The 21630-nt window shown below is 34.7% G+C and overlaps 1 protein-coding gene across 1 annotated transcript in view; it reads right to left on the bottom strand.

Annotated features, from left to right (window-relative positions):
- LOC140153427 (uncharacterized) overlaps nt 1–21630 on the bottom strand; it is a 250788-nt gene that overhangs the window by 173908 nt on the left and 55250 nt on the right. Inside the window, 1 exon segment of the mRNA XM_072176184.1 lies at nt 5507–5588. Within this exon segment, the coding sequence (XP_072032285.1) occupies nt 5507–5551 (45 nt within the window). The 5' untranslated portion in view covers nt 5552–5588.

Below are 21630 nucleotides of genomic sequence, written 5' to 3'. Positions count from 1 at the left end.
AAAATGGGCACACATCCACATTTAACTGACAATACTTGAGTGCACAACACTGAATATAATGTCACCACTAAGAAGCTGTTGGTATACTCAATGAGGAAAAAGCAAACCCTTAGCAAAGTCATTTCACAGGGTACAAAATCCTCGAATGTAACAGTGTGATGCCTGAAGACAAGCTCATTGAATCTATGTGCCAAAAAACTGCTCTAAATTGCAATTTTTGCAGAAACTAATTTAACCTGATATTAATTTCACCAATTTCTTATCTATTGTTAAAATGCAACTTGTTTCCAATGATTTGAACTTTGTACTGAATGTGGAAACACATCAATACATAGTAGCAGATAAAAATCAAGCTCGCAGCGGTAAAATGACTCACTCAACCCCACAGCCAAAAGAACCACTTTGATCAACTTCTGGTGTGACAAATTCCATTTAATCATTATTACTATTGACTGGGTGAAAACATTTCTTTAGCTGTTGTTGGGTAAATTGCACACCCATGCATTGAATCAGAGCATCTCGTTTCCGCATTTGTAATCACCGACAGGCATGATAGTGAGTTATTGGGCTATTCCATTTCAAATCCACATTACCCCTGTGGAAGATTTTGCTTAAGGCTTCCACAGAGGGAGTATGAGTTTTGAATAGAATAGACAATTGGGTAGCTTCCATTTTAAATACTCACTCCAGTTCTAGAAGATATAGGTAAAGCCATAATACAGGGGGTGTATGAGTTTCAAAATGATTAACCCTGACCAATTACATTTGAAAAACAACCTCCCACTATGGAACATATTTCCAAAATCTTCCACACAGATAGTGTGACTTTCATCTGGAATAGCCCATTATGGCCTCATATAAAAACATGCAGCTTACTGAAAGATATATAACTGGTTGGTAAAAACTATTAATAATTATTTTGAAGCATTGATGCAAAATATTGTTGTGTTAATATTAGGTTTCATATTTGTGACTCCTCGCCACAACTGAGCCCGGATGTCGCCAATCATCATTTTTGAGATATTCAACCAAAATATTCTGCTTGAAATTAGCTTTAAAATGATGTATATCATGTCTATAGTACTTGACATTTAAGTAGTGAAAAATCAATAAAACAGTCAATAAATCCTTTCTTTCTTATTGTTTATTGTTAAGTTCGATGGAGCATATCTCAATAGTGGCACTGGCGACATCCGGGCTCAGTTGTGGCGAGGAGTCACATTTTAAGTTAAGGGATCCAAAATGAGCGTTTATTGCGTTTCGACAGTATTTTTTGTGGGACATGAGAGCACCTCAGACCTATCGAATTCTGAATCTGAAGCATGTCTTTCTGATATCAAATAATTTTCATTTTTAAAAATCACAATATAATACAAATTTTATGACAAATTATAAAAATTTGATATTTTTCAAATTTTGATATATAACAGTCCTCGAAGTAAATTATATAAATCTAATGATATATTCTTTAAGTGTATGTAGCAGGGAGGAAAAGCCGACGGTCAATTGAAAATTTGGACCTTTCATATTGAAGATATGGATTTTTTTTCCCAAAAAGACCTAATTTTTGTTGGTGTTTTGGGAACAAAATCCATATCTTCAATACGAAAGGTCAAATTTTTCAATTGATCGTCGGCTTTTCATCCCACCTACATACACTCTAAGTATAAATCATCAGATTTATAAAGTTTACTTCAAGTACTGTTAAATATCAAAAATATCAATTTTAATGATTTGCCATAAAATGTGTATTAAATTGCGAATTTCAAAAAATCAAAATTATTTGATATCAGAATGACATTCTTCGTATTCAGAATGCAATCGATATGTCTGATGTGCTCTAATGTCCCAAAATAAATACTGTCCAAACGTTCATACCCCAGCCCTTAAGGTTGGTGTTATGTTAGGATTGATGTTATGTTTGTGGCTGAGATCAGGGTAGATATATTACTGTTCAGTATTTTACCACTGAAGCACATGAAGGTGTAACATACCTGATTGGAACAGGTAGGTCATAATCACAGTCTATATCCTGTGGGTCATAATATAGCAGCATATCATATTGCCTACATCAAATCACTTCACAGCTCACCTTGATTACTGGTACCAGGGATATTTTTTTTGGAGAAATTTATTATGTTTTCACCATAGCTTTATTCCAATTTTGGCACATATTTGTATATGGCAGCCCCACATTTTGATGGCCACCCCACATTTTGTAACCATGCTATGGGCCCTGACTGCTGCCCTGCCATATTGTGGCATGCATTAAAGACATAATGTATGATTTTTGGTTATGTACTGTAATTTTAAAAGCACTTCATACTTAGTCTTTCACAGGGTAGGAAGCACACCATTGGTATTACAATCATTTAAAAGTAGAAATTTGAAACAAATTAAGAATATTGGCAAATTGCTTTGAGCAAAATGTTTGTGACGACAGTGTTAGGGTTACATGTAGAAGGTGGGATGGACAAAGTATAGGCCTATAGGTTTGTTATTCTGACTGGATCAATCAGAAATTATTTGCCCAATTAAAGTAATCGTTCTGTTGCATTTGCATGCTTCCCATTTCAGGAAATGTTAATAAATGAAATCATGTGTCAATACTACAATAGTATAAATAAATAGTATAAATAGCTAAAGAAGCACCAACTCAAATAGATCACAGTTTACTTATCAAACACATGATTTACTGTATTCAAATAGCAAACTACTGTAACAGCAGAGTAGTAAAGATGAGATTAAAATAGTAGTTAAATTAAACGTTAAGTAAAATCAAAATTAAGTCCAGTCCAAATATAGCATCCCAATTACCTAAATTGATCAACCTTTTAAGAACCACTAACACTATGACTAGTAGCAACTAGAATAATTTATAGTTACTCCAATTATATGAGCAGATATGATATAGCACCTGAAGTAGTATTAATGAGAATCAAATGGTGAGATTTATAGCTCACTGCAGAGTGCGGTGTTAGAAAGAGAGAGGTTTGCAGTTGCAGGCTATGCTTTTCCAGGGTGAAAAACAGCAATCAGGATCCGAATAAGTTGAAATCAATAAGCGGCATGTATTATGTATTGGTACAAGGGACTTGTTTCAAGCAAGACCAGAATTCCTTGCTGAAAGTATGCAACAAACTGAAGAAGCACAAGTATGAAATGCACTTTTAGTACATTTAAATACTAAATGAATGTGGGAAACGCTCATTTCAGACTTGATAATTTTGTTGTAGTTGCTTTATCCCTCATGCCCACCTAAGTTACAATGGACTTAGTGCATACTCATCTCCAAGGGATTGAACTTTTTAAGGCATTTGAAGTATTTACACCCAATTTTCAACCACATTGATCCCTATTTCCACAGTAGCGGACTGGCCACTGTGGCGATCACCACATGGGTCGCTTGGTTGTGGACCGCTAAGGGTTGGTTGCCCAAAAAGACTGAAGGAAAAAGAAAGCAAGTAAATGAATGTTAAAGGGGAGAAGAAAGGAAAAGAGAGGATAGGAAAAGGAGGGTAAAGAAAGGAAAGGGAAAAGATAGTCTAGGAGCTAAATCTCATACGGGCCTTAATTAAGGATTGAGTTCAACACCCATGCCTACCAATATTTGTTACCATGAGGTATTAGGATAGACCTTCTGGATCACTGCTAGGGCGGGGGGGGGGGGTAGTGGACTCAAATTGAAGGGTACGTTTTTTGCCAGAGGTCACATAGGGGTAAAAAATTGAAAATGTGTCAATCTTGTTGAGAGATATATCAAATTACAACTTCTTGGGCGTGCTGGTGAAAATAAATTTGGGTCAACAATTCAGTCCACGCACTATTGTCAGAAAAAGGGTAGGTCTCTTTATATTTGCCACGGCCGCCTACAAACACCAGTCTGCCCCTGGACCTAGAAAAATCCATTTCTAACTTTGTTTACCTCGACATTAGGTACCATATACACAGCATGATGGGATACCCATTAATTCTTCATCTCATTGGGCGAATAAAGTGTGCTATTACACAGCTGAGAGAGAGTTCATTTATTATGACGACAACAATGATGAACAGGTTTGCAAGCATGCACACAATGCATAAGCGGTGTTTAATAACCAGATTACTGGGTGCTACTTCATGTCAACACATACTTATGTCTTCTTAATTTAATAGATTTTAATTAAATATCACTTAAAGTAAACTCGTGGAACTGTTCAACTTATTCATTGAAAATTGTTTGTTCTGGTCCATGAGCTTTATAGTGTCTTGTGTTGAAGTTGTGTATTGTTAAAAAATACTAAGTCTAAAAAAAACACCTTGGTGCAAACACACACATCATTATTTTTAATTCAGAAGATTTTTAATTAAATATCTCCCAAAGAGGACTGTAATTGTAGTATGTACATTGATGCTGATTGATTTGTAACATTATTCATAAGATTTAAAGCTTGTCTGTTTGTGGGAGTCAGTGTAATTTTTTTATATTCAAATTGGGATTTTGGCAATCTCATACATATTGCCACCATCCCCATTGTACCATTTATTAGTAATATGCCAATGATACATACAAGTAAGGTATAACTTTTATCACTGTGATTTAGAGACTTATTTGATAAGTGTGATGAAATTTGTCATAAATGTTCAATTATCACTGAAAGTACACTGGATACAAATTTTGAGCTCGCTGTAATTGAGTGTTTAAATATTGGTTTTGCTTGAATGTAGATCTAGAGATGGATTTCACAAGCTCTTTTTTCTCCACTTCAATTTCAATACAAAAATTGTTCAATATAATTTGACAAGATATCATTTGGTGATAGCAGGAACACCAAATACAAGCTCACAAAATTAAAACACATACACCTCCTCTTGTATGACTCCCGTAAGTGTGGAGTTTTCAAACATGGAGTTTCATGCACCGACATTCTAACTGTATATAATGGATTTACAGCAGAGGTCTTTGTATCACAAAACGGGTCGGAGGTGTTTTACCACTCCCTAAATGGGTCAGAGGCACTATTTTTAAAGCTATCTAAACCATGGAGCTCCACGGTTCCACAGTTGGATGTGTATAATATGTTAACTTCCACAGTTTGAATGCAGATAAAAACACATCCACCTGCACCAACCCAACACAAATCCTGGGCCACAAATGCATACACATATGCCTACAAACATACACATTATCTATGGAGACTATAAGCTGTAGTTCATTGTAGCACTATGCAAATGTGGACAATGTGTTTTCAACTCTTATAGCTATAACGAGGACATATTTTTGTACAAAAATCAATTGAAATATTTGCAAAAATATTGGAGCAATTTGATATCTACCGAGGCAGAGAGACTTAGCATCAGATACATTTTTAAGGTGTTTCATGTCCATTACACATGTATATTAAGGAAGCAGACTGTCCACGCTTAAAAATACATCATCTTTTGCATGTTTAAATGCAAGAAATGTCATGTTTGAGGGTGGTTACCCACGCACACACATACATATACAAATAGACAAGCATCTTACCTCACAGTGATCGTGATCGACCACATCGTCATTAAACTCATCCATGACTGCGGCAATTATTCCAACTTATTATTCCACAAATCTGCAAATAATAGAGAGAAAACAGAAAATCGATTCACTAAATATATCACAAATCTGCTGTCAGAGAATCCTGTCATTTGTCATTTATTCAATTTTCCTCCTGACATACTTTGGTAACGAACATACTCTTCTCATCACTTTTTGAAGTAGCAAAGATAAATTGCCTGTATTAAAGCTAAGCCTGTTAGTAATATCCGGGAAATCAAGTCCTGCTTGATAATTGTGATATAGGGGTACAAAAACCAGTTGCTGGATACCTGAAGAAGGACATTATTTAATGTATTTACAAGCCTTGCAATGACCCAGTTTGCATGAAACGTTTGCCTGCAAAGTTGAATGGTACCATAGTGATGAGTTGATAAACTTGGTCCCTGTGGTCTAAAGTATCCACAAAATCCATTTACAATGAGACCAGAGATCAATGTGAAAAGAAAGTTGTTGTTTAACTTGTTTATATTCAATATTTTGCAGGTTTATATGTTCAATAAATATCATTGCTACATACACACAACTATTTGGAGACCCATTTAAAACAAGAATAATCAAAAACAGACAATCATCACTGAGGCACTCCCACTTTGACTTGATCAGTGGTGATACATGTATCCGGCGCCCTCCATAAAATTACTTAGGCTACCCGGGCACAAAATTACCCTAAAATCACAGGGTTAATTAAAGCAAATTTCAATGACGAAAACAAAATCATAGAGTAACATAGCTGAAGTTAAATCCAGGATAAAAGTATGATCAATATACCAACAAGGAGTTATCTGTGTACAGAATGTTGCAGCAATAAAAGAATTTGAAGAAATGAGAAATGTCTGCATCTTTCAGCGATAAGGGGCATGGTGATCCCATTTCTGCTGACATTTGATATCCCATAAAAGTATTCTATCAAAAAAATATCAAACAAAACCAAGGTAAGTACATGGTTACCAGTTCAAAGAACTCTATTCACCTAGATTGGTAGATGCTGCAATATCTAGGTCACCTTAGGCAATGAATGGCATCGTTCACTCACTCTAATGGTATAATTATATAAGATAACCAATAGTCCCATGAAATAAGAACCTTTTACCCTTAACAAATCTGTATGCACAAACCATACATGTAAAATAAATGGAATCATGGATGAGAAAATCACGTCGGAACCACTGCTAGCATTACATTAGTGCCACTTTCATGTTTTACAAATGCATGCCAACTGCATCATAGCAATCTACTCTACTATCTTAATGTTCAATGGATGGTTGCATAATCTTATGTATTGCAACTACAACAAAATGACTGTAAAGGGTATCTTATTTAGATGTAGTACTAGTGTTGTACATGTATTACATGATTATAAGGCTAAAAAATAATACTATGTCTCAAAGCTCTTGGTAGTTTCAAAAATGAATGAGGAATGCATTTTTTTCTTACAGATTTTTATAAAATTAAATTTTGATGTCATTTGCAAGTGTTAAAAAGTACACAGCATAAAGTTGTGGTTCTTTTACACAATTAAAGTACAAATATTTCTACAATTGTTTTACTTAACAAAGCAAGTATCAAATCAAGTAAATTTTCTTCTCAATATTTCTCAGAATTTAAAAGCAAAATATATAAAACAGTTTAAAAGGAAATCGGTACTATAAATGTTTGAATGCTCAAATTTAAGGTACCAGTACCACTTTTTATACGGAGATGCCCTACCAGAGCTAATCATTTTGGGACAGGTTGTACAACACTACACCAAGAGTGCAAAATATAACAATCTCAGGCCATATGTGACCAGTCACATGAAAAGTGGACTTTGCAACAAACTGCTTTTCAAGATGTGGATGAAATCATGCATGAAAAATAATTAATACACAAACGCAATTATTACTTATTTTCACTAATAAATTTTGAATATATGACAAGTGATGTCTAAAAAAAAAAGCTGATAAAATTCAACTTGTAACATCTCAAATTAGATTTTTCCTGTATAGTCCACCTTTTTGATGTGATTGGTCACATATCCCGTCCTGTCCTGTCTTGTACTGTTCAGTCTGTCCATACCCCATTAATTTATTTGGCACAATATATTTGATTCCAATCTTGTCCAAATTATCTTTATGTGATGGAATCATAAGCTTCTCCTTTCATTCAGCTTTGTGTCAAAATATGTTATTTATTATATATTTTTTTATTATTGTACTTGTGAGTATTATTATCTGATTTAATGATTCTGTTCAATTAAATTTCATTTATTCTTATTTCGGCCACATGATATCATCATTGTAGTACATATTAATATTGTAGCGCAAGTTAAATTACAATCTTGTTCAGATTGGGTGCCACAAGCTTCACGCTCTGCGTCTTTGAGGCATCCACATCTCTTCACTTCTCATGCTCTTATATTGTGTTTCTATAAGTAATTATCATTAAGTATTTCTTATCTTGCATTTCCATTTGTATAACTTTTAGTGAATTGAGATGAAAACAAATAAACTTGAACTTGAACTATCACTAACAGACCTTTTAAGCAATCTGTGATTGTTCACTGAGAATGACATGTATATAATTATAATTGTACAGCTTTCAAATATTTTAGTTCAATATACTGTGCTCATTATTCTGGTTTATTCAAAATCTGTAACTGGGTTCTATGGTAAACCCTATCCACGTTGATCCCTCTTATTTCCAATAATAATTGGTGTGTGCAAATCAAACGGGTTCTATGGTAAACCCTATCCCCGTTAATCCCTCTTATTTCCAATAATAATTGTTGTGTGCAAATGAAATGAAAGTTTTGTCTATCTTATTTTCTTAGATGATTGTAGAAAGTGCAGCACTCTGTTAGCTATCTGAAGCTGAAACTACCCCACAGGGAAAATGAATGAGTTGTGCACCACTGAATCCACAGTGAAACCTTTAAGGATGGGCATGGATAAGCAACCAACATCACTGCAACACAAGTGGGAATCCAGGTTACATCAAAGATATCCTTACCTGGGTATCTTTAAGAGTTTATTCCACCGAAAGCAGAATTGTTGAGAATCATGCATTTGGGAAATACTGGTGTTAAACTGGATGTATTTTGGTAATGATGGGTATGAAACATTCAGTAAAACTGAACTGGGAAAACAATGAGAACCTCTTTGTAAATAATGTACATGCATCAGTCTGCATTTCAATATATCAAAAAGGGACAATAACTTTGTTGAATAAAAACTGTTAAATTCATCCTGCTGGATCCTGTTGTGCAAGGCAACTTAAAGACATCTTCATTGATCAGAGTGCAAGTGTAAAAAAAAATCAAAATTGTTTATAAATTGCTTAAAGGTGAACGATAAGTCATTCAAATTGTCATTTGGTATTTTTGAAATGAACAATTGGGCAAAAAACAAAGAAAACAGCAGTATTGACGAAGTTGAAGCCCTATCAAATACATGTAGCTAATTTATATACTGACAGTATATAAATTACAAGTAAATGTCTCATTTCATCTTAAATACACAGCTTTCGGCTCAACCACAAGCAGGCTATGTCAGTACATCTATGACAAAAGACGGAGGTACCAAAATCTGAATTTTGATGATTTTTACGATCGTTCGGATGAGCAAATCACTGAATGGGCCTTTAACAATCAAAACACCACCCTATAATCACCTACCAGTAGGACTAACAACACAAATGACTCATTTCAAGCAAAATCAATTTACAGTTCCATTTTTATTTCATTACTACTTTAAAGTGTGTAATGCAGAAAAGGCATACAAATTGCACAACTATAATCAACCACAATTTGCATAATACCATTAAAACTGGACTGTATCAACAATTAAAGCCTTAAAAAACCAGTGAAACATGAAGGAAATTGTAATTAAAACACATCATGGACTTGTGTTCATTTTATGATGCTGTTGGTAACAATTTCTTTGTTCTAAATGCAAATGAAAGTCTAAAATCACGATGCATCCTAGAATAATTGAATACCTGAGTGGAAGAAGGGCCCAACTCCAATTTTTTACAAAAATGAGTTAGACCCAGCATTTTATTGCCAGCAGATTGTTCTTCCTTGTGTGTGAAAGATGAGCCAAAATCCACTCTCTAAATAGTCTCTCACGTACACTTAATCATGGTTTTCATGGAAGAAGGGCCCAACTCCATGGAGTTGGGCCCTTCTACCACAAATATTGGGTTAAAGTGGAATTTTCCTCATCCCATGAAATCTGCTTTTCACTACAATAAACTTTCTTGTTAACATATTACATGCTTCCTATTTGTGTAATTAATGGATAATTACAAAATTTCTGTAGCTATTTATAACACATCTGCTTACGGAACTGGTACTTGCAGTATATTGAGTGGAAGAAGGGCCCAAATCCAGCTCGTATTAAGACCTGTACCGTTGCCATGGAAACATCTTTTATAATTTCGAATGTATGTAATATTGTATGTTCATGTATTAAAGGTCCCCTGAAGATGAAAACATTCTGTCTATAAAACTTTTCCAAATATTAAGTTTTTTCTTAATATCTCGAAAACAGTTTTGATGGAGTTGGGCCCTTCTTCCACTCAGGTATTCAATTACAAGGTGGGTTTTTTTCTTTTCAATATTGATATTTTGTTAATACGGTCACCTACTCTCTTAATTAAATGTAAAAGAATGAAAACTCACTCCAAAAGAGTGGGAAGAGTGAAAATCACTCCAAAGAGTGAAAACCACACAGAATGAAAACCACTACTAAAAGAGTGAAAACAACACAGAATGAAACCACTCCTAAAAGAGTGAAAACCACACAGAATGAAAACCACTACTAAAAGAGTGAAACCACTCTTTCAAGGTATAATTTTCACTCTTCTCCCTCTTTTACATTAAGAGAGGATAATAAATCCTCATAATATGATAATAGATTTGAAAACACTACATAAAATCATCAATCACAAAGATAAAGGATCATTTGTGTTATTCATCAATCCTAACCCTTAACATCTATCTTACCCCAAACAAATCCTTAAGGGGGTACTACACCCTTCGATAAATTTGTGACTATTTTTTGTATTTTTCTCAAAAACTAATAACACACTGGTAACAAAAGTTATGTATATTATAGGGGCAAGGAATCCAATTACTAAACTGGAATTTCAGTGACCCAAGACAAGCGGTTTGTTATTTATGATAAGAAATGAGGTACCGCTAGGATGTACCTCATTTCCTATCATATATACTGAACCGCTTGTCTTGATTCACTGAAATTTCAGTGAAGTAATTGGATTCCTTGCCCCAATAATATACATAACTTTTGTTACCATTGTGTTATTAGTTTTGAGAAAAATAAAAATAGTCACAAATTTACCACATGGTGTAGTACCCCTTAACCTCTATGATATCCCTGGCCCTCAAAAAATTTCTATAATTAATCCTAATAATTAACTGCCCTTAAAGTTGGGAAGGGGAATTTTAGACTCGGGACATACAATCAATTTGACCGACAAATAGCATGCTAGTTACCGTCACTTAGATGGGCCTTAATGTACGATTTCTGGACATATCACGCTCTAATTCACACATCCACAACAGCGTGTAATCGACTGCAACTACAGTCAATGCTTGAACTGATGTTTTACATGATAGAAATTCAAATGATGTTGACAAAGAGTCTGACAGTTTTGTACACATGTATGTTTTATGTATGCATTTACCTGCCTGCTGGCATCATGAAATCTTTCACAGCTATCTACTGAAGATAGTAAAGGACAATATTCTATTTAGAGAATAAGCGATAGGAATTTTTATTTTGCCTATCCTCTACCGTGTGATAGATTTGACAGGCAGGTCCAATATTTTGAGTAGTGGATGCCGGCGCAGCCGGTATCCACTACGATAAAAAATATTGGACCTGCCTGTCGTCTATCATAGGTAGAGGATAGGCAAAATAAAAATTCCTATCGCTTATTCTCATTCTTAGTCAGTTAAATATTATTTTAATAACTGTAAACAATTTTTTAAAGCAAAAAATAAGTTACTGTCATAAAAACTCCCCTCATTATAAAATGAACGAGACTTGTTTACAACTTTCACGTATTCTGTTGCGAGTACTGCTAGCGCGTCGCGTATTCCGCACTAGTCTCGCGATACAGCGCGCTACATACACGCCAGCACCTCTACAAGCGTGTAAAGCATTATCAAGACGCATGATGACGTGGGGTCGTCTACGGCCTGATAAACGGCACCCGAAATCTTGCGAGTGTCCAATCAAAAATGTGTCTACGAACTAGACCACTCCCACTGACTAAGAATTTGTTTTAGTTGTAACTTGGAATCGATTCTACTAACATCTTAACTCATTGTAGACTATCAAATTACTTTGTACTGTACTACACTACATATCATTTTGTCCTTGCCCAACCATTTCACATAACTTTTTTTTTTGTATACTCCCAGAGAAACTAGTACCTAGATCTTGGGACTTCAATGTACTAGTGAGTAGTGAAGTTGACTTTGCATAGCAAGTTTACAAAGACACACAAGCGAGTCTTCTTTTTCACACGTTTGCATCTTCGCACACTTCTTCATGCAACTTGTTTAACGTGGGTGCTAACGCAACAAAAATCATGCACTTGCTGTATGCATTGAGACACTTCTAATTCTATGTGTGATATTAACTCCTGTCGTTCTGTCAAAAATCACCATGGATATGTGGCTTCATCTAATACCGTGGTCTGGGAAGGGCGGTCAGAAGTCTAGGTACTTGTTTGTCTGGGTGTATATGCCACCCAAAGCCGCCTCTATTGGGGAACAAATAAGCAGGAGCTAAAGGAGATGTAATGAAATCTTAAAACTGGAAGATTTGTAACTTCTGGATAAGGAAGTTATGATGAAAATGCACACATAAAATGTGAATAAATCATCCTCTTGATGATCAAAATGTTTTCAACATATAAAATATTACATTGCTATTTTGAAGTTCCAGTTCTAAGGTTTTATTAAATATGTTCCCTAAAATACCTATTTTCAGTGATCATACGCACATATTGTAATTTGAGTATTTGGCCTGAAGAAGGCCTTAAACAGCGTTCGAAATTTTGGTTGTCCGGTTGCCCGGGACAACTAAAAAAGTCGCCGGACAACCAAAAATACTGATTAGGTTGTCCACCGGACAACCATAAATCTAGCCAAAAGTCACATTTGTAGGCCTACGGACAACCAAAAACTTACCATTTATTTTTCCTAAATTCGAACACTGGCCTTAAAACATCAAATTTTGCTTTGTTTGTTTATCAATTTTCAAAAGCCCAACAAAAACTGCATTTTCCTCAATATGATAATATAATAAATAAGAAGGCAGGAATGGGGAAAGACATCATACAACACTGTAGAAACTGGAGAGACAACAACACCTTCAACCAAAATGCCACCATGCAAAAACGGATAAAAAGAAATCATCCAAAAATAAACCCGATATTGTTTGAAAAAAAAAGCAAGAATCCCTATAGGTTTTTCTTTTAAAATATCAAGTTGCTACTTGCACTTGTCCATAGAGATGATTTGCCAAAAGGTATTAATGGACACATACAATAGTATGTGTTCTTCTTTTAGACTGTCAAATTAAGTTTGACCTGTCAGATATCCCTGCATCCATCTCAAAGGACCATACCTCTTTACTTCATCATACACTTCCTAATGCAGCAAAAAGCAAATTAAGGATATAAATAATCTGGCAGTGTTAGGGTGAAGGCATATCATGTCAGCACTGCTAGACAACTTGGCAAGTCATTACCCGATAGTATAGAGCACTCAATAGCATTAGTTGAAATGGAGTGGTGATGTAAAAATAGCAAATATGTATCTTGTGTAACATATTGAATGTTCATACAGAGTGCAACTGACAGGAGAGTAGGACACAATTTGATAAAGTTTCAGATTTTGCTAGAAACTTGATAATCTAGCAATGTCAGGGCTTTGAAGTTATGATGGAATGGAAAGTTGTATGCTGGAAAAGTTTTGAGACACAGCCAAAACAAGTATGCAATTTCTGTTGTTCTGTTTTGCTCAAGATACATTAATATCCATAATAAAATTATGTGATTCTATTTTGATGGCAGTTTTCAGTAAAATATACTATAGGACAGACAAAATAAGTAATTTCACACATTAGTGGATGCTGATGAGTACAAACTGAATTTGGTCAGCACCACGCATCATCTGGCATTATGGCCATGGGCAACATTGAAAGTCAATACCCAACTGAACTTAAACTTCTTTACAGCTGAATGCATTGCACACTATGAGCTTCTTATAAAGGTTGAATGCCACTACATCTATTGGCATGCTTCATGTGTCTTTTGGGGCTCCTCTTGATGGGCAATATATATTTGCATTCCATTTTGGTTTCTATATAGCCAGGACTGTTGTTTTATGTAGTCTTGTGTATTATTACAGATCTTGCCCGAGTTCAATTGTCTAACTTGTGTCATTGGTTTCAAGGGAGTCAAGCTAGTTCTATATCCCATATATATATATACCTTCATTTCCATAACCATCAAGCTGGCAGCTATTTATCGGAAAATAATCAAACTTGTACTTGACTAGATATTACAATAGTCTGAGAAATAGAAAAATATTCCTTTGAATAGATTAAATAAAGTGTATTTTGTTACAATGATCATTATTTTGTATGTATTTTGTTACTCTGAACAATACCATATCAGCTGCATTGATCAATAGCAACATATCTGAAAATTGGAAAAGAGAAACTCTAACATTTAGTTATAAGCAAAACAAGAGTATAAAAATATATGTTAGTTGCAGTTTTTGAAATACAGGCTGTGAAATCATATGCACTGCTTCTGTAATTAATGCACAGAGCAAACCTTAATAAGGATATACTTCTAGTTCAAATATCCCCCAGACATTGGGTGACTTACTTGAGACTTTAGCACTTCACGTGTGTTGATTTTGTTGTGACTAAAATTGATCATATTTGCCAAAATCGGCCTTCTGCATTCTGTGATGATATGGTTATGTGTCTCTCAAATTTCTTTAAATTATTTCTGGTGCCAGTTTGCCTGAGCTTTACTTCTTCAAAATTACACATAGAAAACCCAACATGCCTTAACCATTATAGAAATAACATTTTCCCTTTTCTAACTCTTGAGCAGTTCTTCCAAGTTCCACCCACTATTTTTCCTATTCCTATACATGGAAAAAAACCAAGATGTAACTCCCACCTTGTGATTTGTTTCATTCTTATTATCCATTGTTTACCCATGGGTAAAAAATGTCAATGCATATTTGCCTAAAATGCTGAGAACAGATTCTGAAGGTTTTCTTAATATTATGCAACATTTTCCTCTTTTCTTTTTCTAACTCTGAGCAAGTTCCCAGTCCCACCCACTACTTCTCCTCTTCCTGTACATAAAAAACAACAAAACAAGATGCAACTCCCACCTTGTGATTTGTTTCATCCTTATTATCCATTGTGTACAAGTAAGACCGGTATAAAATGTCAATATGCTTATTTGTGCTAAAATGCTGAGCACAAATACCAAAGATTTTCCTATTTATATACAAGTATTAACTCGTTTAATTTTATTTGTTATTTTCTTTATCACTATTTTTTATAGTGGGAGTATTACTCCTGTGAGAGATCACAACTATTGCAAGAAAACATGTCCACTTGAGGTCCAATTTCATAGCAGCATAAAAAGCTTTTATTATATTCTTAACTTCCTTTGGTTCATATTACCTCCGCACCTCAAGGTTTTACTAAACCATGCTAACCTGTACCATGCTCATGCTTTTATCATGTTTATGTATGAATCTACAGAAAGGATTCTTGCTTTGTAAAATGTATCACTCTGATGTATCTGTTGCAAACCATGAGCATGCAGCCTCTAGATATTGTAGGTTTTTTTTCTCTCTTTTTATTTTCAACACATATTAAAAAGTGTGGACAAACCCAACTTAAGGTGGTACTACACCCCCTGATAAATTTTGTGACTAATTTTGCATTTTTCTCAAAAATGACTACACTCTAGTAACAAAAGTTATGTATATTATTATTATAGGGGCAAGGAATCCAAGTACTTCACTGAAATTTCAGTGATTCAAGACAAGTGGTTCATTATATATGTTAAGAAATGAGGTACATTCTAGTGGTACCTCTTTTCTTATCATAAATAACGTACCGCTTATCTTGAGTCACTGAAATTCCAATGTAGTAACTGGATTCCTTGCCCCTATAATATACATAACTTTTGTTACCAGTGTGTTATTATTTTTTGAGAAAAATGGAAAAATAGTCACAAATTTATCAAAGGGTGTAGTACCACCTTTAAATACTATAACTTTAGATTCTCTTGAACATTATAAGTTTCTTCGTTTTTGTTTTGGGAATGTGTGCAAAGGTATCAAAACATCTTTGTTATTTTTCAGTATTATTTACTCTCCCAATCAATAATTTAAAAAATATTAACATAATGTAGTAAAACATCTGAAGATATATAATATTAATCCAGTAAAAAAAGTAATATTTCATAATTACTGAATCATGTATTCCCTTAATATCAGATTGTTAGTGCAAAAAATTGCAAATTTGCATCCAATTTGGTAGACTTTCTTTGAATAAAATATATTATAACATACATGATTGTTTAAGCCCATCTATGCTATATCCACTGCATTTAAAATTGGGGTGAATTTTTAGATATTTCACCATATTTTAAATTGCAATCTTATGAATTAAAATCTGCATACCATCGAAAATTCATATAAATGCAAGTCTAGCATCATCAGGTAAGCAGTTCTTGATATTAAATTTTATTAAAAATCCTAAGAGTTTGTAATTTTTCTATTGTATTGTAGCCTGAAACATATAGTTGGTTGAATTAAATATTCATGATGATACCATTACAGGCACCCCCTGAGGGAGTAATCCTGAAGATGATACTACTTAATAGGGTTCCTATAGGGAGTATGACAAGATTTTCACTTACAAATGACTCATTATCATCCAGTTTAACTCAATGTGCACAGAATGGTTATAATCTCAAGAAGCCTAATAATGGGTTCTAAGGTATATGTGGAACAAAAAACAGAATTTTGACAAATTATATATCTGTATCTCACTTCCATTTCTTGCACTAGTAATGTTTTTATCTTTCTGTCTTTAGTACAAATTCTGTATCCTTTCATTTCCACCTCTCACTACATGTATGTCTTACTCCCTTTGCTCTCTCACTCTCTCTTTGTAGACATGCATTTTTTGCCACAACAGATCTTTGACTAGAATTTTTACAACCTCCAGCCCTCCCCTACACTATAATACCCATAATATGCTTGCACTATATATTTGCTGCTTGGTGGGCAACATCAAGGGAACAGCAACAGAAATCCTGCAATAAGTATATTGAGCAAAACTACCATATTGCCAAATAATAACTTGGTGGGAAGTTTTTGTGGCGTGAAATTCATAACCACAAGTTCGAGTATGAATTAGGTTTCACTTGTACTTTTCTCACTTCTCAATTTATCCTTGCTTATAAACTCATCCCTGGAGAAGTGGGCTTACATTTATCATTATATTATAGTATTCTAGCAAAAATACTTCACTTATATTTATAATGTAGTCATACCTATATGCATAATTAAATTCAGTTCATACCATTCAGGTCAGATTTGGTGGGAACTTATTTATTCCATTGTTTACAATCATAAAATCATCTGGGCTTCTGGTTAGGAAGACACCTATGGTTAGGGAGGTCAAAACCATCACAAAATTTGAAGTTAATAAGTTCATGTTTTGGACACTCAATACATGCCCATGGGCACTTATAGAGGCATGGGCATTCAATGTAATGAATTCACCACTACCTACTTCAAATCCTATGGTGGAGACAACCATTATACTGTTCTCAACCATTTTACATCCCTGCCCAGCTTTCCAAATCCCTCAACAATATTATAACCCTCAGACAGTGCACTCTTATATCACACTTCAAACCCTCTGGTAATGATTCCTAGAATAAGGCAGGCCATCGGGGATTGAAAATAAAGAATTATGAATACAAGATGCCTGATCAAAGATAATACTACAGCATTTACAAACAAATCTTGGGAATCGTGTTTAAATAAAAGCTGTCTAGATCGATGACAACAGCCGTCTCGTGCAGCTTGCCGAATCTGGATGTGAAAATGATGTTTACTCATCAAATGTAGGCCACAATGTGATGTTCTAGAAAGCAAATAATGTATAAAATTGAATTAAATGAGTTGCATGTTCCTAATTTTGATTTTCAACACAGTGCTGAATTAGCATTATTTATCAACATCATAATTTTGCAGTAAGTAGAATGAAATTTAAAATAAAAATTTAAAACTGCTGGTCGCATTTTTTTTAAATCAATGATCACATTCACAATTGTTCTAACATGCCCCAAACAGATTGAAAATAGATAAAAACACATTATTTGTTCAAGAAAGCTACCTGAAATCTAAAAATGTTCATGCCTAAATATTCCATGTAGGATTGAAGGTTATCATTTTATGACAAGTCTGTTAAATAAAAAATAAATAAATAAATAAATAAATAAATATAAATTTGTATATATACAAACGAGAATGTGAACCACACTGAGTATCGAGTCACTGAGATGTTAATGTTTAAAAAATAAAAGTTATGAATAATTTAACATTATATGCACGCAACCTAATGGCACATGTGATTGGTTGATAGCCAGTCCTAAACAATGCCAATGCCTGCTGTTTAACATGATGATTGTGAAATAGATAGAACAAAATAGAAAAATCACATTTTAAGAATGTTACATGTTATTTTTTGTTATACTTTGATGAATTACTATCACATAATGACATAATGTAACTAGTAGGTGCTAATGTATTCATAAATAGAATGAATGGCATGATTGCTGTTTATGCCCTTGGCTCACACATCAACAATCGATCATGCCCGAAATTTTTTTAATGAACCAAATTCATTATTTCATAAATAATGTAGAGGCAAAAATATACATCTTATCATGGCAAAAATATGCCACGTCAGCTTTTCCTTGGCCTCACACAAATATATGTATGTTAAATTTCAGGAAATAATCAACCTGCACACGTGGGATGACAGTTTGAGTGATATCGTTTGAATATAATTGGAAATCTCTGATTGGATGTACTTTCGCAATGCCGTATCCCTCCTACAATTTGATGAATTTGTAACAAACCCACTTGAGAAGCTAATCTTCATTGATATTCTCGGAGAGTACCTTGAGTGCCTTAGTACCAAGCATATTCCACTAGTAACAAGAAATGGTTATTAAATGAAACTCAATCTGTGTGAATTCCCAGGACTAAAATCACATCTATGGGCATAGTCATAGATGTTTTATGGAAGAGGGAGGACAAGATTCAAATCCACAAGGAGTAATGGTGCTTATACCTAGAGCACTATTTGTATTTTTCTCACACCATCAGTTAGTGTTCAGGTCATTATCTGTTTGAGGAAGGCTGCAATCCTTTAAAACCCTTTACTTGGATTACTAAGCTGAAAAGTGTGACCAAAACCATGCATTTTTGCTACCAACCTACAAAACACGTTTGGAGATATTGAAAATTCATATTACCAGGCAGCAGCACCAATCCTCAGTCTGTATCCATACCTGAAACCAATTTCTTTAAATTGTGGTATATTTCCAGCAGTTTAACCTTCCTAAATAGCAAAGAACTGGATACAAAATGACACCCAATCTGAGAGAATTCCCAGGACTGAAACCACTTTGGTCCCGACATGGATGTCTTACAAAACAGGAAGATGAGACTTGAATTCATAACGAGTTGAGAGCTATCCTCTATTTCATATTTCACCAGTCAGGTGTATACAGTTTCATCAAAGACTTTCCTCTTTGATAATAGTGAAAAATGTATAAGGGAAAGGGTAGGTAAGGGAGACAAATTTCAGATATGAGCAGATGTATCCAAATATCTGCCCGATGTGGGGCATTCAGTTACTCACAATCCTGTATTTATAATGTAAACATGACAAAGATTCCAAGTCTTGGGTTACGTACCTGTCAAGTGCAATTCGCCAGCGAAGTGTTACATGTAATCCGATTATCACTGTGTCAACTGGATCACACTTTTGTGCTCTGCACCATGATCGAAATGATCGCAACACAAAGTCTATGGCATGTACTACCAATTCCAAAAGGTGCATGATCCAGTTACCAGGGAGTTATATAACCACTTCGCTGGTGAATGCTCCTGCATATGTGTGAATAACAATTGACAAGGTAAAAGTTAACCTATTATTCACGTAATGAAGGTCAAAAAGAGATTTTAACTTTAAAAGTTGTCAAAATTTAATGCGATGGGATGGCTCCATGAGGGCAAAAACGCAGTGCAGCATGCAGCCCTCCCATCTCGAACTTACCTATATGTTTTGATTAGAGGTTTGAAGATGATTTTTACACATTTTAACCCCACAATCACTTCAAAAAGTATGGTGATTATTATAAAGAGAAATATTGTACTATGGGGTTGTTTAAGTAAATGTTTTTGTCCTCTCCACCTAAAAAGAGACTGCACCATATTCCAGACAGAATTCCAGCTATTCTCACTTTAGGCCCCTAACAGTCAATTTTGAGTTTCCCGTCACATAATTTCTGAAAACAAGTGAGGTAACTTTTCATTATTCATTATTCATTATTTGTCTGCCTTTCATTATATGACCAACACGCATGTAAAATGTGTTGTTATTTGCCGCTCACTCACTTGAAGATGGATGTTTAGCCCAAATGAGATTCAAAAGTATATTACAAAGAGTCAGCAAGGTTGACAGCAAAATGTATGTTTTGATTTTGATTTTTCCACAAAAAATTTTTTTGGCAAATATAACCAGTTTTTATTGGTATTTTTTGGAAAATCACAATAATGAATTCAAGTGAGGGTCAGAAAATGAAGTGAGGGCGGGTGATGGGAAACTCAAAATTGACTTTCCTTGGCCTTATGATAGCAGACAGTAAAACACCTTGCACTGCATTGTCTTGTCAATAAAAAAAATACAACATAGCAGCACTGCACCCAAATAGTTAATAAGGTGTTTTCAGAATACAAACCATGCTAAAGAAATAGATGCAAGGTGTAATTCCATCAGGAGAATATGAACCACCTACATGTCAACTGGTGATAATAGGAAGGCCAAGGGAATGCTTTCTGAAACACTGTCATGGTTGACAGGACAGAAAAACAGACCTACTGCTTATGTTGTGTGCCAGTAAATGTAAAGTGTGAGAGAAGTAGATCTTTTAACTATCTTCATGTGCCCCATGTGGTTCATATGGAACGCTATGTCAAGAGGGGAATATGTGTATGGATGAAGAACATGCAAGAAGGTTTGCTAAGCAGAAAGTCATGGATTGCATCTTTAAGTGTGTATACTGTATAGTGTAGTCTTTCCACAGATAGGTCAGATGGAGTTCAACCACCAACCAAGGGACTCACACATGAAATTGTGGAATGCCTGAAATATGGAGTGAAATGGGGTTTCTAGGTTTACCATGCTGCAAGGAGGATAGTGTAGAAAAGACAATACCCGGTAACATGGTTCACATCTATAAAGAAAACAAAAAGGGCAGACATGTCAAATACACTAGGGCTAAGGGACTGATACCTGAAACTTAGGAAAGTACATTTGCTGCAAATAACTACTGAAATGTCATGGAAAGCCAAAAGTAAGCAGATATACTGTACACATGCTATTAAACAGAACTAGAAAGGGTTGTGAGCCTTGGTGACAGCGTACGTAGCATGATACAACTTCAGATTTGCAAAGAAAAACAGTAGTTTTAGATTTGGACTGAAATGACAGCTTTAGCAAAATATTATACCAAGTGGCACCCCCTGTATGTGTTTGGAAAAGGTGAAGAATGGTGGTCTGCTGCTCACATACTAACAATATCAGACATTAAAAGCCCAGGTACACAGGTCAAAATGGTATGCTATTATTAGAGGGCCAAGGGACCAATGCCTGAAACTTTGCCATGACAACACAAGCTGGCTGAAA

Source organism: Amphiura filiformis, chromosome 1 (assembly GCF_039555335.1).
Source record: "Amphiura filiformis chromosome 1, Afil_fr2py, whole genome shotgun sequence".
NCBI lineage: Eukaryota > Metazoa > Echinodermata > Ophiuroidea > Amphilepidida > Amphiuridae > Amphiura > Amphiura filiformis.
Note: the sequence above shows the minus strand (reverse complement) of the source record. Positions and strands in the feature narration are given on the sequence as shown.